This window comes from Pyxicephalus adspersus, chromosome 2 (assembly GCF_032062135.1).
Source record: "Pyxicephalus adspersus chromosome 2, UCB_Pads_2.0, whole genome shotgun sequence".
NCBI lineage: Eukaryota > Metazoa > Chordata > Amphibia > Anura > Pyxicephalidae > Pyxicephalus > Pyxicephalus adspersus.
In genome coordinates this window covers 19,630,418-19,654,114 of record NC_092859.1, presented here as the reverse complement: position 1 = coordinate 19,654,114, position 23,697 = coordinate 19,630,418, and the positions used below count along the sequence as shown (strand labels likewise).

General features: G+C 39.1%; 2 protein-coding genes across 2 annotated transcripts in view; one reads left to right on the top strand and one right to left on the bottom strand.

Moving 5' to 3' along the window:
* PEBP4 (phosphatidylethanolamine binding protein 4) overlaps positions 1-13,310 on the bottom strand; it is a 40,180-nt gene extending 26,870 nt beyond the window's left edge. The window contains exons 1-3 of the mRNA XM_072399820.1: positions 13,291-13,310; positions 12,552-12,669; positions 11,612-11,744 (exon numbers count right to left, since the gene is read on the bottom strand). Of these exons, the coding sequence (XP_072255921.1) occupies positions 11,612-11,744; positions 12,552-12,664 (246 nt within the window). The 5' untranslated portion in view covers positions 12,665-12,669; positions 13,291-13,310. The remainder of the gene's footprint in view (positions 1-11,611; positions 11,745-12,551; positions 12,670-13,290) is intronic.
* Positions 13,311-14,013: 703 nt separating this feature from the next.
* The window catches only part of RHOBTB2 (Rho related BTB domain containing 2), a 51,438-nt gene continuing 41,754 nt past the window's right edge, over positions 14,014-23,697 (top strand). The window contains exon 1 of the mRNA XM_072399818.1: positions 14,014-14,083. The gene's annotated coding sequence lies outside the window, so the exon portion shown is untranslated. The remainder of the gene's footprint in view (positions 14,084-23,697) is intronic.

Below are 23,697 nucleotides of genomic sequence, written 5' to 3'. Positions count from 1 at the left end.
CTCTGCACTGCAGCCAGGAGGAGACACACACTGCAGCCAGCATCGAGGAGACACACACAGGATCGGGTATCGGGTGAGTATCTTATTTTTTATAAAAAAATCGGGGAAACACGGTATTTGTCGTATAAGATGCACCAACGTTTCCCCCCCAGTTTTGGGGAAGAAAAAGTGCATCTTATACGGCAAAAAATACGGTAATACATAATGTATGAGAAAAAGTACACCTTTTTCAAATTTTAAGGTTTGGCAAATCAGGACACAACATTATTACATGTCATTATCTAACAACATGCAGAATCATTGTGTGGAAAATTAGGTTCACCCTTACCACTTTCATAGAAATTAGGAGGTTAAGTAACAGTGAGGTGCTACTAATCAATTCACTTGATTAACTGATTATAAACAAGTTTGATCACCTCTACAAAAAAAAAGAAGTTTTGGCTGTTTGCTGGTCTGGAGCATTCAAGTGTGTGTTAAGATAATGCCAAGGAGGAAGGACATCAGCAATAATCAGAAGCAGTTGTTGTTTCACATTAATCTTGAGTGGTTTCTAATGGCATTTCCAACAATCTGAAGTCCATCATTTTACAGTGAGAAAGATTACAAATGGAAATTTATTGGACATTTAAGACAGCAAATTTACCCCAAGGTCAGACCTTTTGACACTCAGAGAAGTTCCAGTATCACCACAAACGTCTTTCTTGGACAGCTTCACTGTTATGTAGTCTCAATCATCTTTCTCCTTAATGTAAAAGTAAAACAGTAAGTAGCATTGAGTAAAGCTGCAAACACACGTGCAATTTTTGTCGTTGGAAAGGATCTTTCACGATCCTTTCCAACGACAAAGGACTACACGATGCATGAGCGGTGCTGTACATACAGCACGGTTCTGCTCTATGGAGAGGGAAGGGGGAGAGTGATGGAGCGGCACCCTGCTGCGCGCTCTCCCCCTTCCCCTGCATTAGGATCGGTCATCGTTCATCGTTCGTGGATTCGCCAGGACGGATCCACAGACGATGAACGACGCGGACTGTACACACACCAGATTCTCGCCCGATATCTGGCCGATGCCGATTATCGGGCGAGAAAAATCTGACGTGTGTACGCAGCTTAAGTTGCATTGACAAGTAGACAGAGTTGGGATATTCGTGAGATAAGGATTTGGCAAGAGATTTACCAAGCCAGTCAACTCAAAAAAGTAATACAGAATCAGCACAAAGAAAATCAGTTTGAGTAGAATAAAAACTTTTTGATGGTATAATAAAATAAAACTTTTATAAAAAAAAAAATAATAAAAATAAAATTTTGATGGTATGCCTTATTAGACCTTCTAAAGGTCAATTTATTCTCCTCATTAAATTTTCTTATGTATTGAATCCTATGTAATGTATGCAAAATGGGTAATGTTACAGTTTCATTGAAAGATACACAAAGCTCCAATCTTTGCTTTAAAGCCAATCTAAAATACTAAAAAGCTAAAATCAGGTTGTTAAGTGAATAAAGTGTATAGAAGCATAGAGCACTCTGCAAGGAGTGATTAGCTGGTATTTTCAGTGGCCACTGAACTCCAGGTCCCCAGGTATCGGCCCCCAAGCTCTCCCCACCAGAGACAATGAGGATCAGACAGCTTTAGTGTAGAAATATCTGGTTGAGCAGGTGGCAGACTGGAACATAGAAATCAGAGGAGTTAAAAAGGGTGAGATCAGGGCAGGCAGTGATCAAAAGGCAAAGTCAAAGGTCAAGCCATGGTCAGAATCCAGAACATCAGAGAAAGGGAATGCTGAGCAGAATAGCAGGTAACAGGCTGAGGATCCAGTAACTTGAACTTGAACAGGAGAGACTTAAATAGCCCTCATAAGGGCTAAATGGTCCTTTTCACATTTGATGCGTGTCTGCACTTTTGTTTGTGCATAAAGCTGGGTGTATCCTTTAGTACGCACATGCGCATAAGACTGTAAGAGTGCATAAAGCTTTGTGCATGGTCACACATGCACATTCTTGTGAGCAACCGCTGACCAACAGGCAAGGAGGGAGGCGCATGAGCAGAACGATAACAATCAACAGTTTACCTGTCCTTAAATGTTTACAGTTAGTTCAATGACACATAGTTCATAAAGTAGCCTTCTAGTGGAACTAAGATTGCAAATGCTTGGTCAGGACAGGCGATGCCCCTTCTGCATTAATCTGTTTTACCTGCCTGATCGCTCCAGGTTTCTGGCAACAAAACTGAGCTGTCTGTGCGCAGTGTCAGCTTTGGTTTTCCAGTGAAAAGGGCAATCAAGTTTGCTGAAGATCATCAGGGAGAAAGAAGAGAAGGCAAATGGCGGCGCTCTGCGATAAAGCGCAGTTAGGCGAGTTGAATAGGTTTAGTTCCACGTTCAGGCACAATGAATACAGCATTTCAACACAAAGCTTAGCCTCCATGATTGTTTCCAGCTTGCTTGGTGCTATTTCACAACAGAGACTCCTCTGATAGCACACTGGTACTGTTTATGGCCCAGGCCTCCTGTCTGACTCAGTGTGCACCCCGTCCAGGTATGTATCTGGGCGAAGGGGAAGGCCAGCAAACAGTCAAAACTTCTTTTTTTGTAGAGGTGATCAAGGCCTCTTCCTTCCCATCCCACAATTAACAAATAGCAACCCCGAGTTGCTTTTCCCTATATCTGGATTCCTTCCCTAGTACACACTCTGCTTAATAGGTCCATGCCCTATATAGGTAAGAAACATACTTCAATCCAGGACCTATCTCTGTAGTTCTGTACAATTGTCAATCTATGAACAGTTTAGTGCTAGATGTAAAGCCCATATGTGAATAACAAATTAAAGAATTCCTCCAGCTAACTTTTTAAGCAGTTATAACATTTTTGTTGTGTTAAAGGTTTTACCAATAATACAAAGATGACCATTGCAAGCTCCCTTGTCCATGTTAATGGTCTCATCAATCTAACTGCAACCTTTACTGGACATATTTATTATTTTAAATGGAAGTTGAAAAGTAACAGACGTACTAGAGGGGTCAACAGGTAATATCAGAGATAATACAAGGGGGGACTTTTATTTGACTTGTCATGTTAATGGTAGTGACAGTCTGAATCATACATGTTGTCCTGACCATAGTTCCACTTAAGGAAAGCTCATAAATGTGTGTAAATGATAGCTATAGCTCTGAGGGGTGCCAGGTTTGAGGAGAAGCTGTATCACCATCCTTGTTACGTTGGAAGCAGCAGCAGGGAAACACATACACAGCTCATTAGAATTCTATTGATTTCTTTCAGGTATCTGTCCGAGTGGAGGCGGAGGGGTACGGAATTCTCCCACTGCCCCCTCCCTGTCAGCTCCAGCTCTGCATCCTCCTCCGCTATGGAGAAAACCACTCAGGCTTCCCCTGCTTGCGGGGGCCGAATGGAAGATACCGCAGAAGTGGATGGGGAAAGGGAAGCTTTGATTAATACTTTGTTATATGGGGAAAAGGTTTTCTCAGACAATCTGGCTAGAGAGAGGTGATAGGGTGATACTATATTCTTCATTATGGTGAAATTCTGCTCCCAGTGACTCTGCATGCATCTGCACATTTCAATGTATATAAAAGGGAACTCCAGTGATACTGTGTTTTCTAACAAAAGTTCCAGAACTACTATATTCTTACATTTATTTTTACACTATTATAGCAATATGTTTTTTTTCAACTAAATGAAGCTAAAAACTGATATAACTGGAAAAAAAAACATCGAGAACCTGTTCTTATTGCCATTTGCAACCACCAAACAGTTGATTCCGTCCATATCTGCATTGCATGTTATCTATAAATCACACGTCCTAATTTTAAGCCCCACTACAGCCAACGTTTTCCATTTTGAAAAGTTCAGGGAAAGGTCAGAATTTCTTCTATGCTTTTTTTTTGTTGTCTTGGTCCCAACAAAGATTTCATTTTCTGTTCTAGTTTTGGAAGGTCAAAGGGACAGAAAACCACTGCATTTTTTTTCAGCTGGCATGGGGACAACATTATTCAAGCTGGGGAAAAGATTAAATTTATATTATTGTTGTTGCCATACCTCCCTCCAACCGTCCGATTCCACTTGACTGTCCAGGGATTTCAACACAATCCTGGGGTTCCTCGAGTCCAAGTTACGTCCCGCAGCTCAAGCTTTATACAGACTTTGCAGCAGATTGATCTGTATCTGAGTCTGTATAGTCTTGATAGCAGAAGGATAAAGGACAGCAGCAGCACAGAACACAGATATCCAAGCAAGGCAAGCATTTTCCCTGGCACCAATGTTTAGCCCTCTCCCACTGGGTACCATAGTTATCTGTGGACTCCCCACGGGAGATTATTGTCTCCCTATCCTCCGTTGGGGATAGCTATTCCTTTCTTACTTGCTGGGCACTACTGTTACCACCCCTCTGCTGAACACTATTGGCTCCCCATCCTACTACTCCCCCTCTTGCAGTGCTACTGTTCCCCTACTCTCTACAGGGCAGTATTGATCCTCCTGCACATTCATGATCCAAATCTCCCCTATTACCACACCCCAAAGCTTCTCTATTACATCTGGTGAGGTCACTGGAGTATAGTGAACTCATTGACATATTCAAGAAACCAGTTTGAGATGATTTAAACTTTGTGGCATGCTGCGTTGTCCTGCTGGAAGATGGGCACACTGCAGCTATGGGATGGACATGGTCAGCAAGAATAATATGATAGAATGTGGTATTTAAGTGTGCAAAGAAGATATCCCCCATACCTTTACACCACCAGTCTACAATGTTACATTTGGATGAAGAATTGACACAGGATAGGATCCAGGCGTTCATACTTTTTCTGACTCTACCAATGTCACAACAGAAATTGACACTCATCAGATCATGCAACATTTTTCCAATCTTCATTTGTCTAATTCAGTAAGCCCACGTAGACTGTAGCCTCGATCCCTGCTCTTAGAGTGGTCTTAAGCCAGTGAGGTCTCCTGCTGCTGTAGCCCATCTGTTTCAAGGTATTGTACACGGGATGCACGGGATACACACATGCACGGGATATTTCACATTTTTTAGACCATTCTCTGTAAAATTTGCTGACCTGCTGTGATTTTTAAATATTCATTCCAGCCAAAGTCACTTTACTTCCCCATTCTGATGCTTGGTTAAAACTTTAGCAGGTTGTCTTGATAATATCTACATGCCTAACTGCACTACCAAGCAATCAGCTGATTTTTGCATATATTTAATAATATATTTTGCAATTTATAGATATATATTATAGATATTATAGACCTAATAAAGCGTCCAGAGATGTATGTCCTGTTTGGTACAATTTTGGGCCTGACCTCTGACCAAAGTCTTCATGTTCTAATGACATTCTTGAAGGTAGGCTTTGATAAAGTGTTGCCTCTCTACGTCTCTCTACAATCTTCAGGCTTACACAGAATTTAGGTAAGCCTGGGACACCCCCGTCAAAGTGGTGGTGGGGTGCCAATTCACTTTTATTGTAGTGCCTGAATCTGGCTCTGTAAAATGAAAACCACGCATGGCAGCACCTTACATCCTTTGCCTACCATATTGCAAAGGATAAAGGGTTAAATGCAAAACTCTCACCCAAGTGCAGGTACCACAGGGTGCCCGTTATTAAGTTTGCCAGAAAAAGCCTTTACCTTCATCCTTTACTTTCAGCTTCCTTGACCTTATGAGTCTTGATGCTAGAAGGGCAAAAAGATCGGCAAGGGTCAGCTAAAGGGCCAGGTCTAAGCCTCCCACTTGGGGAAGGTAAACCTTTACTAACAAAGTGAAATCCGAATCTGATTACTTTCAAATCCTAAAATTGGCTATTGAAATTCACTATTTGCATGAATCATAGTACACATGACAGCATTACCAAATAATAATTGTAATTAAAAAAAGTACCTCTTTATTTCCATGAAAATAAGGCGGTTACTTCTAAGCAGCCCAGCCTAGACAAAAATCCCATGGTATCTGGCTACAAGGAGCATTAAAAGTGTTCATGTCATTATAGTCAGAAGAGTGTACTGATTTCAGACAAGACGCTTGCAGTTACACAATTAGCACAGCCTTCATATGTAATGAGAGTAAATGTGGCATTGTGGTATATATACTTAATAAACTATACAAAAAAAATTGTTCTCAATATAAAAACATTACAAATACTATATAGTTCCTCTTTAACCCAGACTAGAAGCTGCCATCTTTCGGCTCTTCTCCATGGCTCCCCTACTGGAGATTGATGGTGTCAGTGTCTGGCGAGGAATAAAGTGAGCTCAGCAGCCGTGTTAATGTGATCCATATATCAGGGAGTGGACGCTGGGAATCGCAACCATTTATCAGCTTTGAGTGAATGCTGAGCTTGGCAAGGCCAGCAGTATGAACTTCTCATTCACCCGAGCACTTTCAATGCATATCTATTGCAAGGCGCAAAACGAGGAAAAAATGGAGCCAGAGTATATAAGCTATGGCAACTCAGGAAATATTTGCTTTCATTGACAGTCCAGGTGTCATTGTCACATAGATCATTGCAGTGTCTTATACATTACTCCCTAGTGTGCAATTATTAAAAATTATAACTGGGCATGGATGATCAGATCAAGAATTTATCTAAGGTTCTTTATGGTCACTTAAATTCCCATTAGGCTAAACTTCTCTCAATACCAATACCCTATAATGATAGGGAACACACTGCCAGGAGTGAAAGAGCAGTGACAATACATTACTCCTCTGCTGCTCTTTCATTGTCCAATCAGCAGGATGAGTACGTGTTGTGGTGTTGTTTCTGCACGGGCAAGGACTTGGGTGCACTGTATGAATCATAAGACTGGTTAAACAGAACTACAAATCCAGGGAAATGTTTCCCATAAATATTTTTTACATATATAATTAGTAACATTTTTTCCAATATATTTAATAAAAAAATGGAGATTTCAGTAAAATGTCACCATTTTAGAAAAATGCATTGGAATCAACTACAAGGGTAAAACTAAGATTCTTTGTGGTACTTTTTAAGGGTCCTTTATGATTCTTTCAACTATTTTGGAACTAGGAATCTCAGGAACCTAGGAAAGGAATCTCAAAGAGGATTTGGAGGTCAGCAGCACTCTCCAGAATGTAAAAGTATACACACTATACTTTCTCTTAGTTTGCTATTCTCCAGGAATGACAGTGCTGTGCTTTCCCTCGCCACTCCCTAACCGTCCCAGCAACTTACTCCCAATGCTTTTTCCACTGTGTCTTCTTCATTCAGCCACAGTTTGGCTGGTGAGTATGCATGCCTTATTCTGGCACTAGCTTCCACTCCTACACATTATACACTGAACTGCAGGCAAAGTAAAAAATCATTTAAAAAAATAGTAGTGAAAAGAAAATGAAAAATATTTTTTCTGTGTTTTATTTTTTTATTTGTTTTACTTTTGCTATAATACACCTACAAAATCTTTTATAGTCATCAGGCTGCAGCTTGCTGCTGGTTTTTTCATCCCATCACTTCCTGACTCTGGGAGTTGCAGCACAACTTATTCCAGCCATGTCAGTCCTGATTCAAGTTCAGTGTTCAATCCAGAAATTATTTTAAGTTGGGTAGGAAAAAATTGTAGGTGGCAGCCCCTTTATTGTTCATCAATAACCACCCAAAAACAGTCAGGTGGTTACTGAAAAGTGCTGGGTAGAGCCCCCAGCTGGAAGGGGCTGGGGAGAACACAGAAGTTAATAATATGGCAAAAATAGAATGTAAAAAGTTTAGCAATAAATGGACAAGAGTAACATCGCCAGTTTCACATGGATTTTCAAACATTCTTCATTTTTGTGCAGATCCACTTATACCAATTTAAATTGAACATGTTATCTAATTAAAACGCAGTGTATTGTTTTAAAGAGTCAATGCATCTGGCCCCTTTTATCTCTGAAAAATTCTGTGACTATATCTTCTATCCACATTTTTTAGCAGACTTACTTCTGCAGTTCTTTTATTTAAAGCTAAATAGTAAAATACATCTGACAATGCTGCAGCAAATGACAGCATCTGGCAGGTCAGTTTCAGCAGGGATATACCCCGATACCTGAAAAGGCTTAGTGGGGGAAAAACTTTTCAGAAAGCTGGTATAGACAATATTGTGTGTATAGGTCCGCTTTTTGGTGACTTTCTACAGTATCTCCCTTCAGTTTTCCTTTGCATGCTATATAAGGTTATATAGGCAGGGGAGAGAAAGAGGAGCGGACACCCTTAGAATAGGAGAATGCTATGACAAGCAAGATGGGAGGGGGCTGTGCCAGGAAATGGGCTCAAAATGTATCAGCCAAGTGTTTTAACACAGCAGTCCCCAACCTGTGGTCTGCTTGGGGTGGGGAATGCACCGGCCATAGCCAAGGACCATGTCTCCCATATGCATGGCAAGCTCAGAGCTTATTGAAGATCCTAAACATAAGTTGAATAAAAAAATTCCTTCTTTATTATATACTGGCTTTGTGCCAGTTTGGTGCCAAACCCTCAAGTCTAAAGGTCCATAAACCCACTAAGGCCCCATCATTCCATTTCTGTGCTTCGCTTAATTTTATTTACAGTTGCAGTTACAGGGTGGTACAGGCGTGGGATTTTCAGTTTTCCAGGAAAGCCACAGAACTGAATGGATTACACAAAATTCTGTAGGCAGCAGAATCAAAAGGTCTGATGGAAGAACTGTTCTCACAGTCCAACCAATCAACTTCCCTCTTTAATCTCCCATGCTGCCCTGAGAGGGACAATCCGTTGTTCTTCTTTCACATACTTTCAATCACATGACCTGGCAGAAGTTTTGGGAAGAATAACATTTCAAAGAAATTCTTCAAGAGGTGTAGGGGGAAGTCCATAGAGAAAGCTTTGTTATGTTTATTGGCCTGTAAAATCTATGAGCTGCCCATATTCTTGTTTCAGTACTTTGCCAGAACTGTAAAGGGTGGGCCCAATGCACAAATCTGGTACCAGCGACATTTTATTAATCTACCTTTTTTGTCTTTGGTAAATTATCTGCAATACAGAAATCAGAACAAATAATAATTAGCAGCAAAATTGGCTCAATGATTTGCAACGATTTGGCTCACTCTGGCCTTTGCAACGATAGGTTACAGGTTCGAATCTCGGCCAGGACACTATCTGCATGGAGTTTGTCCTTAGAGTGTGTTAGTCGCATATGACTATGAATTGTCCCTGATGTACCAATCTTCAAGAGGTTTTCCAAAACAGAGAAGGGTCTCAATGGAGCAACACAGATAAGCCAAGTGTTGGTTATGGGAATTTCTGTTACATTACAGTCTTTAGATCTGGGATGCAGGAGTGGAGAGAGTGTGAAGCTATATCATCCACTTTGCAGGCCACATCTAGCTGGACCTCACTAAGATCCGCAGCAAACTAGCCCACTGAGAAAGACCGGAGTGTAGTATCACATATTGCAGTTCCTGACTATACAGACTATGTGGCAACATGGTCAAGAAACTCAACAATAAAGCAGAGGGAAACTGCCCTGAGAAGTTGTCTTTGTCCATAGGAGTGTAGATCTAGTCAGGTCAGGGTAACGGAATGAAGACCACAAAGCTTTCAGGTGCTTGGGCTACACAGCACCATGCAGCCTATTAAGTCCAATGGGCCCGCTTCAGAAATGACTGCTAGTCCCAAAACATCAACTTGAAGATACCCCGAGGGTCAGTCTACACATTCCATTGCCTGTTCAAGAGAAAATTCTGTGTTCGGGTGCCCAGAAATGACTATCTGCTCAGGCCATGCCCCTGTATCTGTGTTATTGAATTATCACTCTTACACAAATTGTCATAAAACCCAATGGAATATATACACCGGGGAGTGGCAATAGATTAGTTTGTGATCACCATATCGGTCCTTTGACAGGGAGACCTAATTTTTTCTGTCTTTACTGCCACTGACAGGTGCACTTCTGTTCAATAGAAGCTATAAGCAGACACTAGCAAGGAAGCAGGGACTGATTTGTCCTTCTCCAGGAAGGATGTGGTGATTGTATATGTGATAAATTATATATTATTATTATTATTGGTTGCTTTGTGGGTGTGCTGTGTTGCAATGACAACCACAACATGCTGTAACGTGAGATGGAGAAAAGGAGAATGTTTCAAGGCTGTTTGTATCCAGAGCTAAGGTGGCTTTGGGTGCCTGGAGTGAGTTGGGGGAATCATTGATTAGAATATACTTACTACACTACTTTTACTTTTTAATGTTATCTCCTTAAAAAAAAATGTTCTTTCCTCCAGGGATGCCTACCCGATACACTGTCATCAGTGAAGCTAGGCAATCCAGGCAAACCTGGAATGGAGTTGGTCCAGAACTAATAACATTTGCTAACAAATAGCAAATGACTTTTAAGAAAATCCAATTCAGGTTTGCTGGATCATTCAGCTTCACTCAGCGTGGAGTTTTAATAAATCAGGCCCAATGTATTTGCCAGTGTAATGCAGCACTATGCAACAATTGTGACACCTAGTGGACAAAAATCTGCAAATCATGTTGTAAACATTGACAGCTCTGTTATTTTATTTATTAAGATAAAAAGTGTACAATACTGTATACTGTAGGCTAATTAACTGAAGATAGCTGAAATATAATTAGTTCTTGTAGATTACTACACTGCTACCAACATGTCTTTATTAAAAGACTTATTAACCTTTGCAAAAGCCTCCAAGACTAAAAAATTAATGATGTTTACAAAAGGGTATAGTTTTAATGTATTGCTTTTTCTGAAGAGTAAGGAGAAAGTTCCTCTTTTCTTCCTCTCCTTAAAAAAAGTAAAACATTATAATAGGGATTAACCAAAGTTGTAAACACAGAAAAAAAAATCAAGAGACATTATAAATAAATATTTATTATTGTGTGCCAACAAATTACTAATATATAAAATAGATGTAACTGCTAAATAACAGTGGTAGCTAGTTGTAAGCCACAGTCACATAATTCTCTAATGTTCCCCCTTCTATTTTTTTTCATTTTCCCATCTTGGCTCACTATTCTGATTATAATTAATGAAATAATGATGATTATGATTCTGATTATAATTAATTTGAAATAATTAAAATTTGAAAACAGATGCATTACCATCTTACTATAAATAAGGTATAGCTCACTGGATTTCCTAAAATATTGTTTGTAGATAGCAGAGCATATCAAAGTATTGTTCATCCATTTCCATACTAATGATATTGTAAATTTGTTGGTTAAATATGTAAAATATGTCTCTTATCTATGTATGGAATGTTATCTAGAATAGTCTGTATGGCTGGACCTTCTCTCTACAGGCCAGGATGGATTACAAGAACAGCTGGCTACCAGTTTAGGTAATAAGGGCAGCACACAAACTTTGTACTATATGCCACAAAACTATCCAACATCTAAGCCAGTGCTAAGTAAGTGGCGCAAACATTGCCCATATTGGAGCCTAAATGTATTTAGTAAAGCACGGTGGTACTGGTAAAGAGTTCTTCTCTAATATGCTATAATGGTATTTTCAGCTCACCCCCCCCTATTTTTCATTTATTTTTTAAACATTAAGTGATCTATGTATTTATTCCATGCATGTATCCTCTGGTTTATACAATAAACTAATCAAGAGGATGTCCTTACCGTTTTGGCATTAGTGTAAGTAATCTCTGGCATGTCCCAGGAGTTCACCAGCTTTTGGATATAGTGGTTACAGGCAGGGATATGCTGACAGGCAACATTGCCAATTCCTGGGAAATTTACTTGAAGGTCCACACTGTAAGATGTAAAAAAAAAAAAAACAGGTGAAACATCTGTAAAGTACATTCTAACATTTTTGGCAAAGCAAAGACACAGTACTGCATAGTTACTAAATTGTGATTAGTATAATTCACTGGTATAGATCTTTAAAACAGTAGGAGTAGGAGAAGGAAGAGAAAGAAGGAGAGGGAAGGGAAAGAAAGAAAAGAAAAGAGAAGGGAAAGAAGATAAAAGGAAAGAACAGAGATGGAAGGGAAAGAAGGAAAGGGAAAGAAAAGAGACGGATGAGAGAGAAGGTAAAGAAAAGAAGGAAAAGAAATGAGAGGGAAAGAAAAGAAAGAAAGGAAGGGGGAAAAAAGGAAGGGAATAAAAAAGGGAATGTAAAGAAAAAGAAAGGCAAAGAAAACAATGTGAAAAGTGAGGAGGGGATTCATGGCACTGAATCATATGACAAGATGTTCTCCTACCCTGAGAACATGTAGCTGAAATGGATCTTCTAGAAAGTAAATTCAGTTACAACAACTTTGGAAATATGTATTTCTTGGATAGGGATAACAGCTCATGTACTATTATAATCATTTTTTTTCTTTCTGATAAGCAGGCATTGAATCACAATCACCTAAGCACACCCAGAATGCAGTTTGTCAAAATAGAAATGCATGTGCTGTGTTTACCTTGAAAATGCAGCATCTGCAGTTTTCATTCTTTACTACTTTGTAAAATGATAGATGGGCGAGTTCCAGTCTAGTTTATACAAACCCACTGTATTATCACTACATGTAAGCATGTTATGGCAGGGAAATCAGCAGCTGACCCCACACACCTGCAGAACTGTGCGTCTTCATCAATGATAGGCTTGGGGACACAGGATTCATGGCTTGCACAGAAGAATATAATCAGTGCCAGACAACAAGCATGAACCAGCCACTTCATCATTAGACCTAAAGAAAATAAATCATACATGTATAATTTAATCAGAGTTTACAAAGGATTTATTTATGTAAGAAAACAACATAACACCATTGTATCTGTATAAACTACGCTGTAAAAATGACAATCTCTCTGTACCCACTGCCCCCCCCCCCATTACCCGACGACTTCTGTGTATCCCCCGTGTTACCTGACGTTCTCTGTGTATCCCCCCGTGTTACCTGACGGTCTCTGTGTAACCTCCCTGTGTATCTCCCCGTTACCAGGTGTCAGACGGTGTCTGTGACTCCCCGTTATCTAGTGGCCTCTGGGTGTCCCTCTGGTGTAACCTACCTGTTGCCCGCTGTTGGCAGTGTCTGTGTCCCCCGGGTGTATCCCTGTTTCCTGGTGTTGGCAGTGTCTTTGTCACCCCGGTATCCCCCTGTTACCTGGCGGAGTCTATGTGTCTCCGTGGTGTATCCCCCAGGTACCTAATGTTATGTGTGTCCCCCTGGTATCCCCGTTACCCAGAGTTGGCAGTGTCTGGGTATCCCCGTTACCCAGTGATGACAGTGTTTGTGTTCCCACTTTACCCGGTGTTGGCAGTGTCTGGGTATCCCCCGGTGTTGGCAGTGTCTGGGTATCCCCGTTACCTGGTGTTGGCAGTGTCTGGGTATCCCCCCCGTTACCCGGTGTTGGCAGTGTCTGGGTATCCCCCCGTTACCCAGTAATGGCAGTAACTGGGTATCCCCCCATTACCCGGTGTTGGCAGTGTCTGGGTATCCCCCTGTTACCCGCTGTTGGCAGTGTCTGGGTATCCCCCTGTTACCCGCTGTTGGCAGTGTCTGGGTATCCCCCTGTTACCCGCTGTTGGCAGTGTCTGGGTATCCCCCGGTGTTGGCAGTGTCTGGGTATCCCCCCGTTACCCTGTTGGCAGTGTCTGGGTATCCCCCCGTTACCCTATGTTGGCAGTGTCTGGGTATCCCCCCGTTACCCTATGTTGGCAGTGTCTGGGTATCCCCCGGTTACCCGGTGTTGGTAGTGTCTGGGTATCCCCCCGTTACCTGGTGTTGGCAGTGTCTGGGTATCCTCCGGTGTTAGCAGCGTCTCACCCCCTCCTCAGCTCCCCTCTGGCCTCCTGTCTCCCTCTCTGACAAGGGACTGTTATTTTGGAATCGCTCGACCACGCCCCTCCACGTGGTTGATAGGTGATTGGTCCTACATGCTTTCCTTCCCGGGTCAGTGAAGCTGTCAATCACAGTGTGGGCGTGTCCTGTGTGGGATGCCTGTGATGAGGTGTGTTGTGGTCTTGCATGCTGCACAGCACATTCTATGGCTAGTTTGTGTTATGGTATTGTTGGATTGATGTTTCATTCTTTCCAAAATATTTCTGGTTTTCAGGTTTTTTCTACTTCTTCATAACCTGCACTGACAGGTCCAGCCATGGTAAGTACCCTCCCTGTGCTTGTCCTATTATTGCAGTAAACCTGGCATCACATTTGGCAGATGGGTAAAAGGTCGCACCTGACTGCTAGGAATTGCTAGTTTGCATCCAATAGTCCAATACTGCAAGCCAGTATAGGAACTGCCGAGCACATAGGGCCTGATTTAATAAAGCTCTCCAAGGCAGGGGAGGATACACTTTCATCAGTGAATCTGGGTGATCCAGCAAACCTGGATTGGATATGGTCCAGGGTTAAAAGCATTTGCTAACAAATAGCAAATTACTTTTAGGAAACCCGTTCCAGGTTTGCTGGATCACCCAGGTTCACTGATAAAAGTGTATCCTCTCCAGCCATGGAGAACATTAATAAATCAGGCTCAAAGACTTTACCATCTGTAGATTGCATTAGCCATGATGTCAACTTCCTGTAAGATAGGCAGTGTCCGCCATAGTAGTACCCATCTATCACTGAGTAGATCTAAACCCTCACTGGACAGTTATTATATCAGATTATTTCTTATGACAGCAGGTAATTCATTCTTTTAATTGTGTAATGCACTTTATTGGTTATCAGTATTTAGGCCTTTGAAGCCTATTCACTCCATTATGGTGCATTCACATAATGTTATAGGTTAAGGCGGCTCATTACCTTAAAGATCCTAATGTACCAGGACAACCATAAGGTGCATACACCATAGCTGGGAATCGCACCACAACCTTCATATGTCAGCAAGGTGTGTTGGTTTCCCATTCAGAATTTCATTACAGTGCACCAACACAAGAAATGTGCATTGCAGTTCCTTCATGCAATGGTGGGAATGAGCACTTTAATTTAAACCCTGAATTCTCAGCCATATTGGGTCATATATCCTTTGTTCATCCTTTCAGTTCTTTTATGTGCTGTTTATTGCCAAACCATGTATAAGAAGTGTTATAAATCACACAGTGACATAAATATGACCTAATATCTCTTCTCCAGCAAAGTGTCCCTAGAAAGCATTCTATCACATTGGCACTGATGAATAATTGGAACTCTGTGCAGCATGTCCTAAAGGAATTTTCTTGTCATCACTGGATGGTATTTACTAATTCAAAGCAAATATGTACAAGCCAACAGCAAACATTGAAAACTGTGCAAGCTGACTAATATGGAGCGCCAGGACAAAAAGTCAGACTAGCAGGATGTGTTCATGTTGTGCTTTCTGTTCTATAATATAGTATGAAGTGTCTTGGAAAGCTCAGCACCCCCATATTATTTTTAATTAGTTGCCTATGGGTAAAGTTTTTTTTTTTTAAAGTGGAACAATAACTAAAAAAACTGTAACAAAGTTATATATAGGGAGTAAAAATAAATACAGCAGCAATATCTTTCCTTAGAAAGCAAATACAAATGTAATATTTTAGAATTAACTGTTTAGATTCTTGCATTAGTCTGATCATCAATAACTATCTTTAAACCTGAGCCCCAGTCTTCCCTTCATTCGCGCACAGTTGTACCGGCTCCTCTTCTGTACTGAAATTGCTTACTCTGGTTTAACTTCTCACTGTGTGCATTAAAAACTGCAGCCAATATAAATCTCCCATGCTTTCCTGGCTGATGGATGCCCAACTTGGCAATGCACAATAAAGCACTCAACATACACCCCAGCAATTTGCAACATTTTTAACTTGTAACCCACAGTAATAAATCTTCTATTGGTAGTTCACAAACTACCATTTTAATGTTTGCCTTTTGTTTTTAGTTACCGCTTTTAAACACCAGTACATCGATCAATAACACAGGTCAACAAAAAATTAGTTTTGATAATCATCAGAAACCACAGCAAACTTTTCTAAATCAACTTTTCAAGCAGATTTTGGATCTGTTTTCATTTTTTCCCTAACACGTACAATTCCTGAGTTATTAGTAATATTATAGTTAACATTGTATGTGCGTGTATTTTGTACTAAAACGTAAGTACCATTGCAATGAATGTTAATACATCTTCAGTGTGAAGTAAAATAAGGCGCACTGTGGTATAGATTTACTGAACAGTGTTAGTCAGGTACCATTGATTCTTCAGAAATTAGAGTATGATTTAGAGTATGATTTTCTTGTGTACTCTTTGTCTGGATTGTCGCGGTACAGCATCCAGCAGTAGTCAGCCATCATACTTTCATTCCAGAAACCTTGGTAGCAGTGTTCCATTAACTGAATGTCCTGGTGAAAGCGTTCTCTTTGTTTGTCACTCACCATACCAAGATTTTCCAGGAAGAATTCTAGATGTGAGTACAATGTATTTTTAATGACATGCGACAGCCCAGTTTCTGGTATGAATCCAGGAGATTCTTCTGAACTCCTTCCTTGTATGTAGGAGACTTATGTTCACCCAGGAAATTCTCACACAGCCACTTGAATGCATCCCAAGCTTCTAGCTCGGCTGCTGAGATAGTTTGAAAACATCATCCTGCAAAACAGACTTGTTCTGTGGCCCTATAAATATCCCTTCCTTCATTTTTGCAGTGCTTATGTTTGGAAACTTCTCAACAAGGTACTGAAAACCCATGGAGTTTGATTTACTCATGGCCTTTACAAGGTTCTTCATCAAGCCTATCTTGATATGGAGAGGTGGCAGAAACATTTTATGCGGATCAACCAGAGGCAGAAACTTGACACGGCTTGTTCCGGGCTTATAGGTATCTCTTGGTAGCCAATCACGCTTGACATAATGGTTTCACATAGATCGGCTGTCCCACAGGCATAGGAAACTGCAAAATTTTGTGAATCCTCCTTGCAGTCCCATCAGGAAGCCAATGACCTTTAGATCCCCACAGATGTTCCACTGGTGTGTGTTATACTGGATTGCTTCAAGTAGTAACTTCATGTTGTCATAGGACTCCTTTAGGTTAACAGAAAGGGCAATCGGTAAACTTGGTTTGGAATTACTATTATGCAGTAGGACTCCTTTCACACTTCTTTTAGAGGAATCAATGAAGATACGCCATTCAGATGGAACATGCTTTTGTGACAAATGTTTAAAGAGTGCGTTTATATCATGACAGTAGCACAGTGATCCATCACTAATAAAGAACTTTGTCAAGTTATGATTAAGTTTTCTGTAGTGAGTTACAGTTACACCCTTTGCAAGCAAGTGCTTCTGTTTAAGCCTTGAAGCAAGAAGTTCTGCTTTGTTTTTGGAGAGATTTAGATCACAAACAAGATCCTTCAGCTCTGCTTGTGTAAAGGTCTCTGGTTCTGAATCTTCATCGGCCAAGTAGTCAGGATCAGATGATTCGGGGTTGTAACTTGCTGCAACTCCAGCGCATTCCTCACCACCTTCTACAGAAGCAAGTCCATCATGTGGCCGTACCGGATCTGGCAATGAATCATCGTGGGGAACAGGCCTAATTGCAGAATCGAGGCTGGGATATACAATTTTGTGCTTGGTTTTATCTGTGAATCCACTTTTGTTGATGCAGCAAACATAGAAGTCGATTAGAGGGTCTCACGGTTCTCTCCACACCATTGGGATTGCAAATGGCATTGCTGCTTTATGACGATTTAGCCCGTAACGCAGTCTGTTGGAACAACTGGTACAGATGACATGTGGAGCCCAAGATTTATCCTGGTCACCAAGTGGACAGCCGAAATATAATTTGTATATCTTTTTGTTCTGTGGTAATTTGGCAAAGCTGTGCTTTCGTTATGAATGAACCACACATGTAACAGAAACTGTCTGGATCATTTCTAGGCATGATGACAAATTAAATAAATCACAGTTAGTGCAGTCTCTAACCTTAAAAAAAGAAACTGTTGTTAAATGTTGTAATGTGTTAAGGCTATTTATAACGAATTTCACACAATATATAATTAGCTGCATCACAAAAATTAGATGTGCTAGAGAAAAACTGAACACAGATTTAAAATCCGCATCAAAAATACTACAGAGCCCACATAAAAAATGTATCTGATGAAAATGACATGTTGACCTTTGTAATTGATCATCATACCCCAACTTAAAAAGGCGAAAGCTCCTTTCACCTGAATTAAGTAACCTGTCTCCACTTTTTCTATCCACAGTTTCCACTAATAAAGGGGGCAATCATTGGCCATAGACTTTTCAATGCAGCTGCTTTTCACCACATTTAAAAAGTTGCAGCAAACATAGTAAAACAAATACTATGGATCCCTATTGTGGTTTATAGCATTTTAACCGCTTTCTGGTGAACTTTAAAGTAACAATCAGGCTGATCATCAATTTATAAATATGACAAAGCAACAACATTTTAAGCTGAACATCACTATAAATGGAAAACTAAAAAAAAGTGTCTGTGTATTAATAATGATGCTTTTCTGGCAGTCTGTTTGTTCTTATAAATGTGTCCTTGTGCATTGTAGTGAATAAAATACTGCTGGTATGTTATAAGGGTAAGTGTCTATGAGTGTTGTCAAATGATGCAATTACTATTCATTTGCATTTGAATGGCAAACACATTTACCTTCAGTAGCTCATCTATTTGCCTTTGAATGGCACACAGCATTTGACAAGAATAGATCACATTTGATATTCTTTGCTTGCAATTAAAAGCACCTTTTTATGAAATGCTTCTTTCAAAGATATGCAGCAGGTAAAAGACAGCCTCTGATCTGCCATTATCATTGCTCAATGAATGCCAGTTAGATTTGGATGATCTATGTTTGACCCAGGTGCGTTCCAAGCATATGTCAAATGCAGGAAAGTAAAGGTTATGGACACACATCCAAAGCAGTGCATGGGCAGCCACTTATGTTATTGTGTGTTTTGCCAGTGTAATAGAGTGCTGGGTATGTATAGAGCATCATAACTGCATATATACGCAAGTATGAACCATTGTTCATAGTGTTGTGCTTTAAAAATGTGTGTTTGGCCAGTCTGAATGTATTCCAGTGTCAGGAATGAATGGAGCAGCATAATTGCATATATCATGTATACAAGTTTGAACCATATTTTTTTTTCCTGAAAATACTATTAGAAAGAGAATCTTGCTTTATACTTAGGCTACACCACTAGATGGTGCTGTGTCTTCAGATTTATTTATTTTTGAGAATATGCAGCATGTCTTTATCCAATTTATAGCATATTTGTAAATTATATATGGATAATGATTTAATAATGGTAGATTTAAAGGAAAGTTTACCTCACTTCTTAACACGGGGCAGCCACATAAAAAATAGTTTTTAAAATAGAGTTCTGCTTTAAATGTTAATGTGTGCTTGGCCAGTCTGATAGAGCGTCGGGAATGTCATATATACACAACTTTAAACGTTTTTTTTTCTGTAAATACCATTGGAAAGAGAATCCTGGTTTAAACTTAGGCTACACCACTAGATAGTGCTGTGTCTTCATGTAAAGTGTATAGCAAACCTGCTGCCTGAAACATTATGAGAGTATTTGTTGTACACTTTGGGGATATAGCACCATCTACTGGTGGACAACAATGACGCAATATTGAAATGTAAGTGACTCATTACCGATATAACCAAATCCATAGCACAAAATACTTAAACAAGTAAAAATGGAGGGAAAAGATTACGAGATTGAGCATATATGTTTTTATTTTTTTCTACTTTTAAATCAATGATTTTAAATATAAAACATAAGGGTATGTATTATAAATAAATATGTATTTAATCACATTAATTTTAATGATATTTCTGTTGATTCTTTTGAATGTTAGCAGCGACAGTCACATTTTGTACCCGAGGTATACTAGTTTTCCTGATTTAATTCAGGTAAAAATGAGTACTTTGGCTTATATTGAGATTGGTTGATATTTGTATATTTACAGTACATGGCTAAGGGTGTATTACCAATTTCTTTTAACAATTCTTCTTTTAGGACTAGTTTCATTCTTTTTTAGAGCCTTTTCTTTAGCAGTACACTGGTACATGCAGGGACAGAATCACACGTATACAAATTGCACAATATTCTGAATTTGTTCTTGATATCAAGGCTTATGAGTAACAGTACACTGTACAAATCTGTTTAGTTTCTTTGAATAAAACACCTTTATGCTGGGTGCAGGTCAATACTGTGTAGTCTTAAGCCTTAACAGTGTTGATATTTGACCCTTCACACAGAGCAAAGAAAAGATTAGGGTACATTTATTGTGCTGTGTTATTTAATTACATTTCTGCCAATTTTGGAACCTTCACTTTTTTAGAAAATGCACAAAATCAGTCAGCTAGTAGATTAATAACCAGCATATAACATTCAAACCCTCCATGTTTGTGAATTATATATTCTGAATCTTTTCCTAACTATTTCCAATTATATTTATGGAAAAAAAACCTGACCTAAAAATATTCTTGAAAAAAGAATCCTAATTTATACTTTGCTTCCACCACTAGATGGCACAGTGTCCTCATGTAAATTGTCACTTAGACCTTACTAGTGTTACACGCTTTGTATGAGGACACAGCACCATCTACTGGAGGCTGTATTTTCTGCTCTAGGTTTACTTTCTAGTCAGTGGAGTTTTCCTGTTTTTTTCTTTTCAAGTAAGTAGGTACCTTGGTTTATATTCAGATTTGTTTATATTTTAGAATAAACTGTGATGTCTTTAACCAAGTTACAGCAGATTTTTAAATTATATCAGCAATATGATTTAAATATATTAGGTTTAAAGGAAGGTTTACCAAGTACCTCACTCCTAAACACAAGTAAAAAAAATACAACAGGCTACATTTACCTCCAACATATGGTAAACGCCATCAGAAACTTTATTCATGTTCTTAAAGATGTAAGGACTAAATGAAAAGATTAAAGACCTAATAATTATCTTAAATTGCTATTTTATGTGGCCAATATGTATAGCCTACAATGACTACTACATCTGTATATCTATTTGAATCTTTTCCAGTACAAGTTCCCAAATCATACCCAATATACAAAAGGAAATATGTATATTTAGATGTTCCCATAAACCATCTAGGGGTATATTATAAAATCCAGACCAGTTATTGACATTTGAACACTCCCCCCTCTTTTAAAGTTTTGTATAGCCTTTAAATAGGAAAAATTGTATATATTTTTTAATTTTTATATTGAGGAAATGAAAGAGTTTCCATGTGTTAAAGGCATACCAAACTATTGCAGTTTTTATGAATATCAACACCTCTTTGAAGGCAGACTACGTAATTTTAGTAAAAGAAAGGAGCCTGTACAACAATGGAAGGCTAGAGGTCAGCTTTCAACCTGTATCTTAGGGGAAAAAAATGTTGCTGTAACTTCTTTAAAAATGGTAGCTGGAGATGAGACTTTAAACTGTTGCTTGCATAACGTCCAGTTACTATATATCTAACAATGACCTGTCTATAAGGTGGCAACTTTGATACAGAACAGTGTTGTCACCTTGTTAAAGGAGGCAGAAAAAATAATGGATTGCAGGATCAACAAGTAATCAAACAATGTTACAACGGTGACATTCTGCATCATATATGTTCTTCTTTAACTGGCAACTTCTGATCCTTCTGCAAACAGTTGCAGTTAGCGAATGTTGTTCGACAAAACCAATGATCGCCATGGGCCGAGATCAGGGACAACTTTAAGTGAACAGTAATGCACCAAGGTGTCAAAAATATGAAGAAAATGATGTATTGAGTCTCTCAGGATTATCAGACCTATTAAATGTTTTTTTACCAATTACATTTTTTATCTACTATTGAATGGCATCCAAAAGCCTATAATAGTAATGCTAGGCATGTACAATGCAATGTTTTTTTTTATTGATTTTAAAATCGTACGTCTGTGTTTCTAAACCAGGGTTCTTGCAGAGGTTGGTAAGGATTCCATGAGCAATAGGAACCTCCCAGGTCATTATAACTAACACCAATGACTTTTTCTTTTGCTATCTGTCATTGACTTCCCAATGACCATCACACTAACGAGTTTTGGATACATATTATTACAGCAGGGTTTACCTAAGACATGAGAGTTATTTCAAGGGTTCCCCCATGTTAAAAAGGTCAGAAAGGCTGTTCTATATTATGATCTGTTGCAGATGTTTTTTGTTGTCAACTGCAAGTATTTAATGTACCATGCTCTTGATCTAAATCGGTCTGAAATTTAATAGATTTTTCCATTATAATATTTAAAATATTAATCGTAGTACACAAAGTAGTTTTGATTTCAATATGCTACTTAACTAGGTAACAAAAAAGCCTTGCCTGTTTAATCTTTGACAAACAGTCTGCCCAATTATCAATCATAAGTTTGATCACAAACTACATTGGATAGCTTTATATTGATTTAACAATTTTATCGTATCAATTGTCAAGCTTTTAGAACAATTTGCATATTAAATGGGCTAGGCTAAATGATTGGTTTTAAAAAAGAAAACAAATTGCAGTACAGAACTGTAAAGTAAGAAAATACTAAGGTTGCCTGCTCAACAGGTAATACTGCAGAGTTCTGCTCTGAGCACAACTGCCGTTTTTTTACAAAATTTCCAAACACCAGTATGAAATCTTAAGAGGATTGTTAACATACCCAGGTATATACATATATTGAAAGTAGCTGTTAAGTCACTGAAAACGTATATAATCCTTTACTAAAGTTAATGAAGTTTAAATAGAGTTATAAAAGTTAACTCCAGCATAAGCAAATGCAAATTAAATTCAGGAATCATGGGTATTCTTGAATCTTGATGTGCTTTCTGTATTTTCCTGGACTGTGCAGTAATTCAGCCTCTGTGCAGGAGCTTGTTGTAATCTAGACCAGTTATTGCTTCTCTCATGCCTTTATGCAGGGTTAGTGGTCTTGTATCCACCCTCTCTTTAGTTTAATGCATAAATCCCATGAAAAATAAATGTAATCAATATACTTTGCGGCTATTAAAAATGTGTAAAGTTTTTGTAGCTGGAGTTCAACTTTAGAAGAATACTTGCCGTAGAGGTCTGGATTAAGCCATGGTCTGTTACAGAGGATATCTGTTCCTATTTTCCAATTTTGCTTTTGGATTGGCTAATGGTGAATATAGGTATTCCCTTTTGCTCTTGTTCTATTGACAAATTTTACCGCCCCCTTAAAAAGTTATATAAAATGAAAATGAGAAACAGAGAGGGGGTTTCTTTGCGGCACTTCAAATTTATAGTAAATACAGTTGACATAAAAAATCCATCCTTCAATAATCCAGATCTCTCAGGTTTCCGGCATGGATTTTGGAGCGCATTTTCAAATATACACTGTTTCCTGGAGGAGCTGTTTATGTTTTGATGGTGCTGTACTCCATGATCAGCTGTTAGGTCTTGCTTTTCCTCCATAAAATGGAGCTGTTCCTGTTGCTGAGGATGCTGTTACTGTCAGTCATGAAGATGATCGTCCTGACAGCCAATCTGCTACAGTATTTACCTTCTTTCAAGGGCACAGTAATGATTAAAATTCTAAGGCACTATTTTGTTTAGTTGAACTAAAATTCTGTAAAACTGTTTTATTTAGTTGATGAACATTAAAACTTACCGTATTTTTCGGACTATAAGACGCACTTTTTCTTCCCCAAAACTGGGGGGGAAAAGTGGGTGCGTCTTATACACCGAATACATGTTAAATATAATTAAAAAAAATCATACTCATCCGATACCGCGATCCCGCGATGC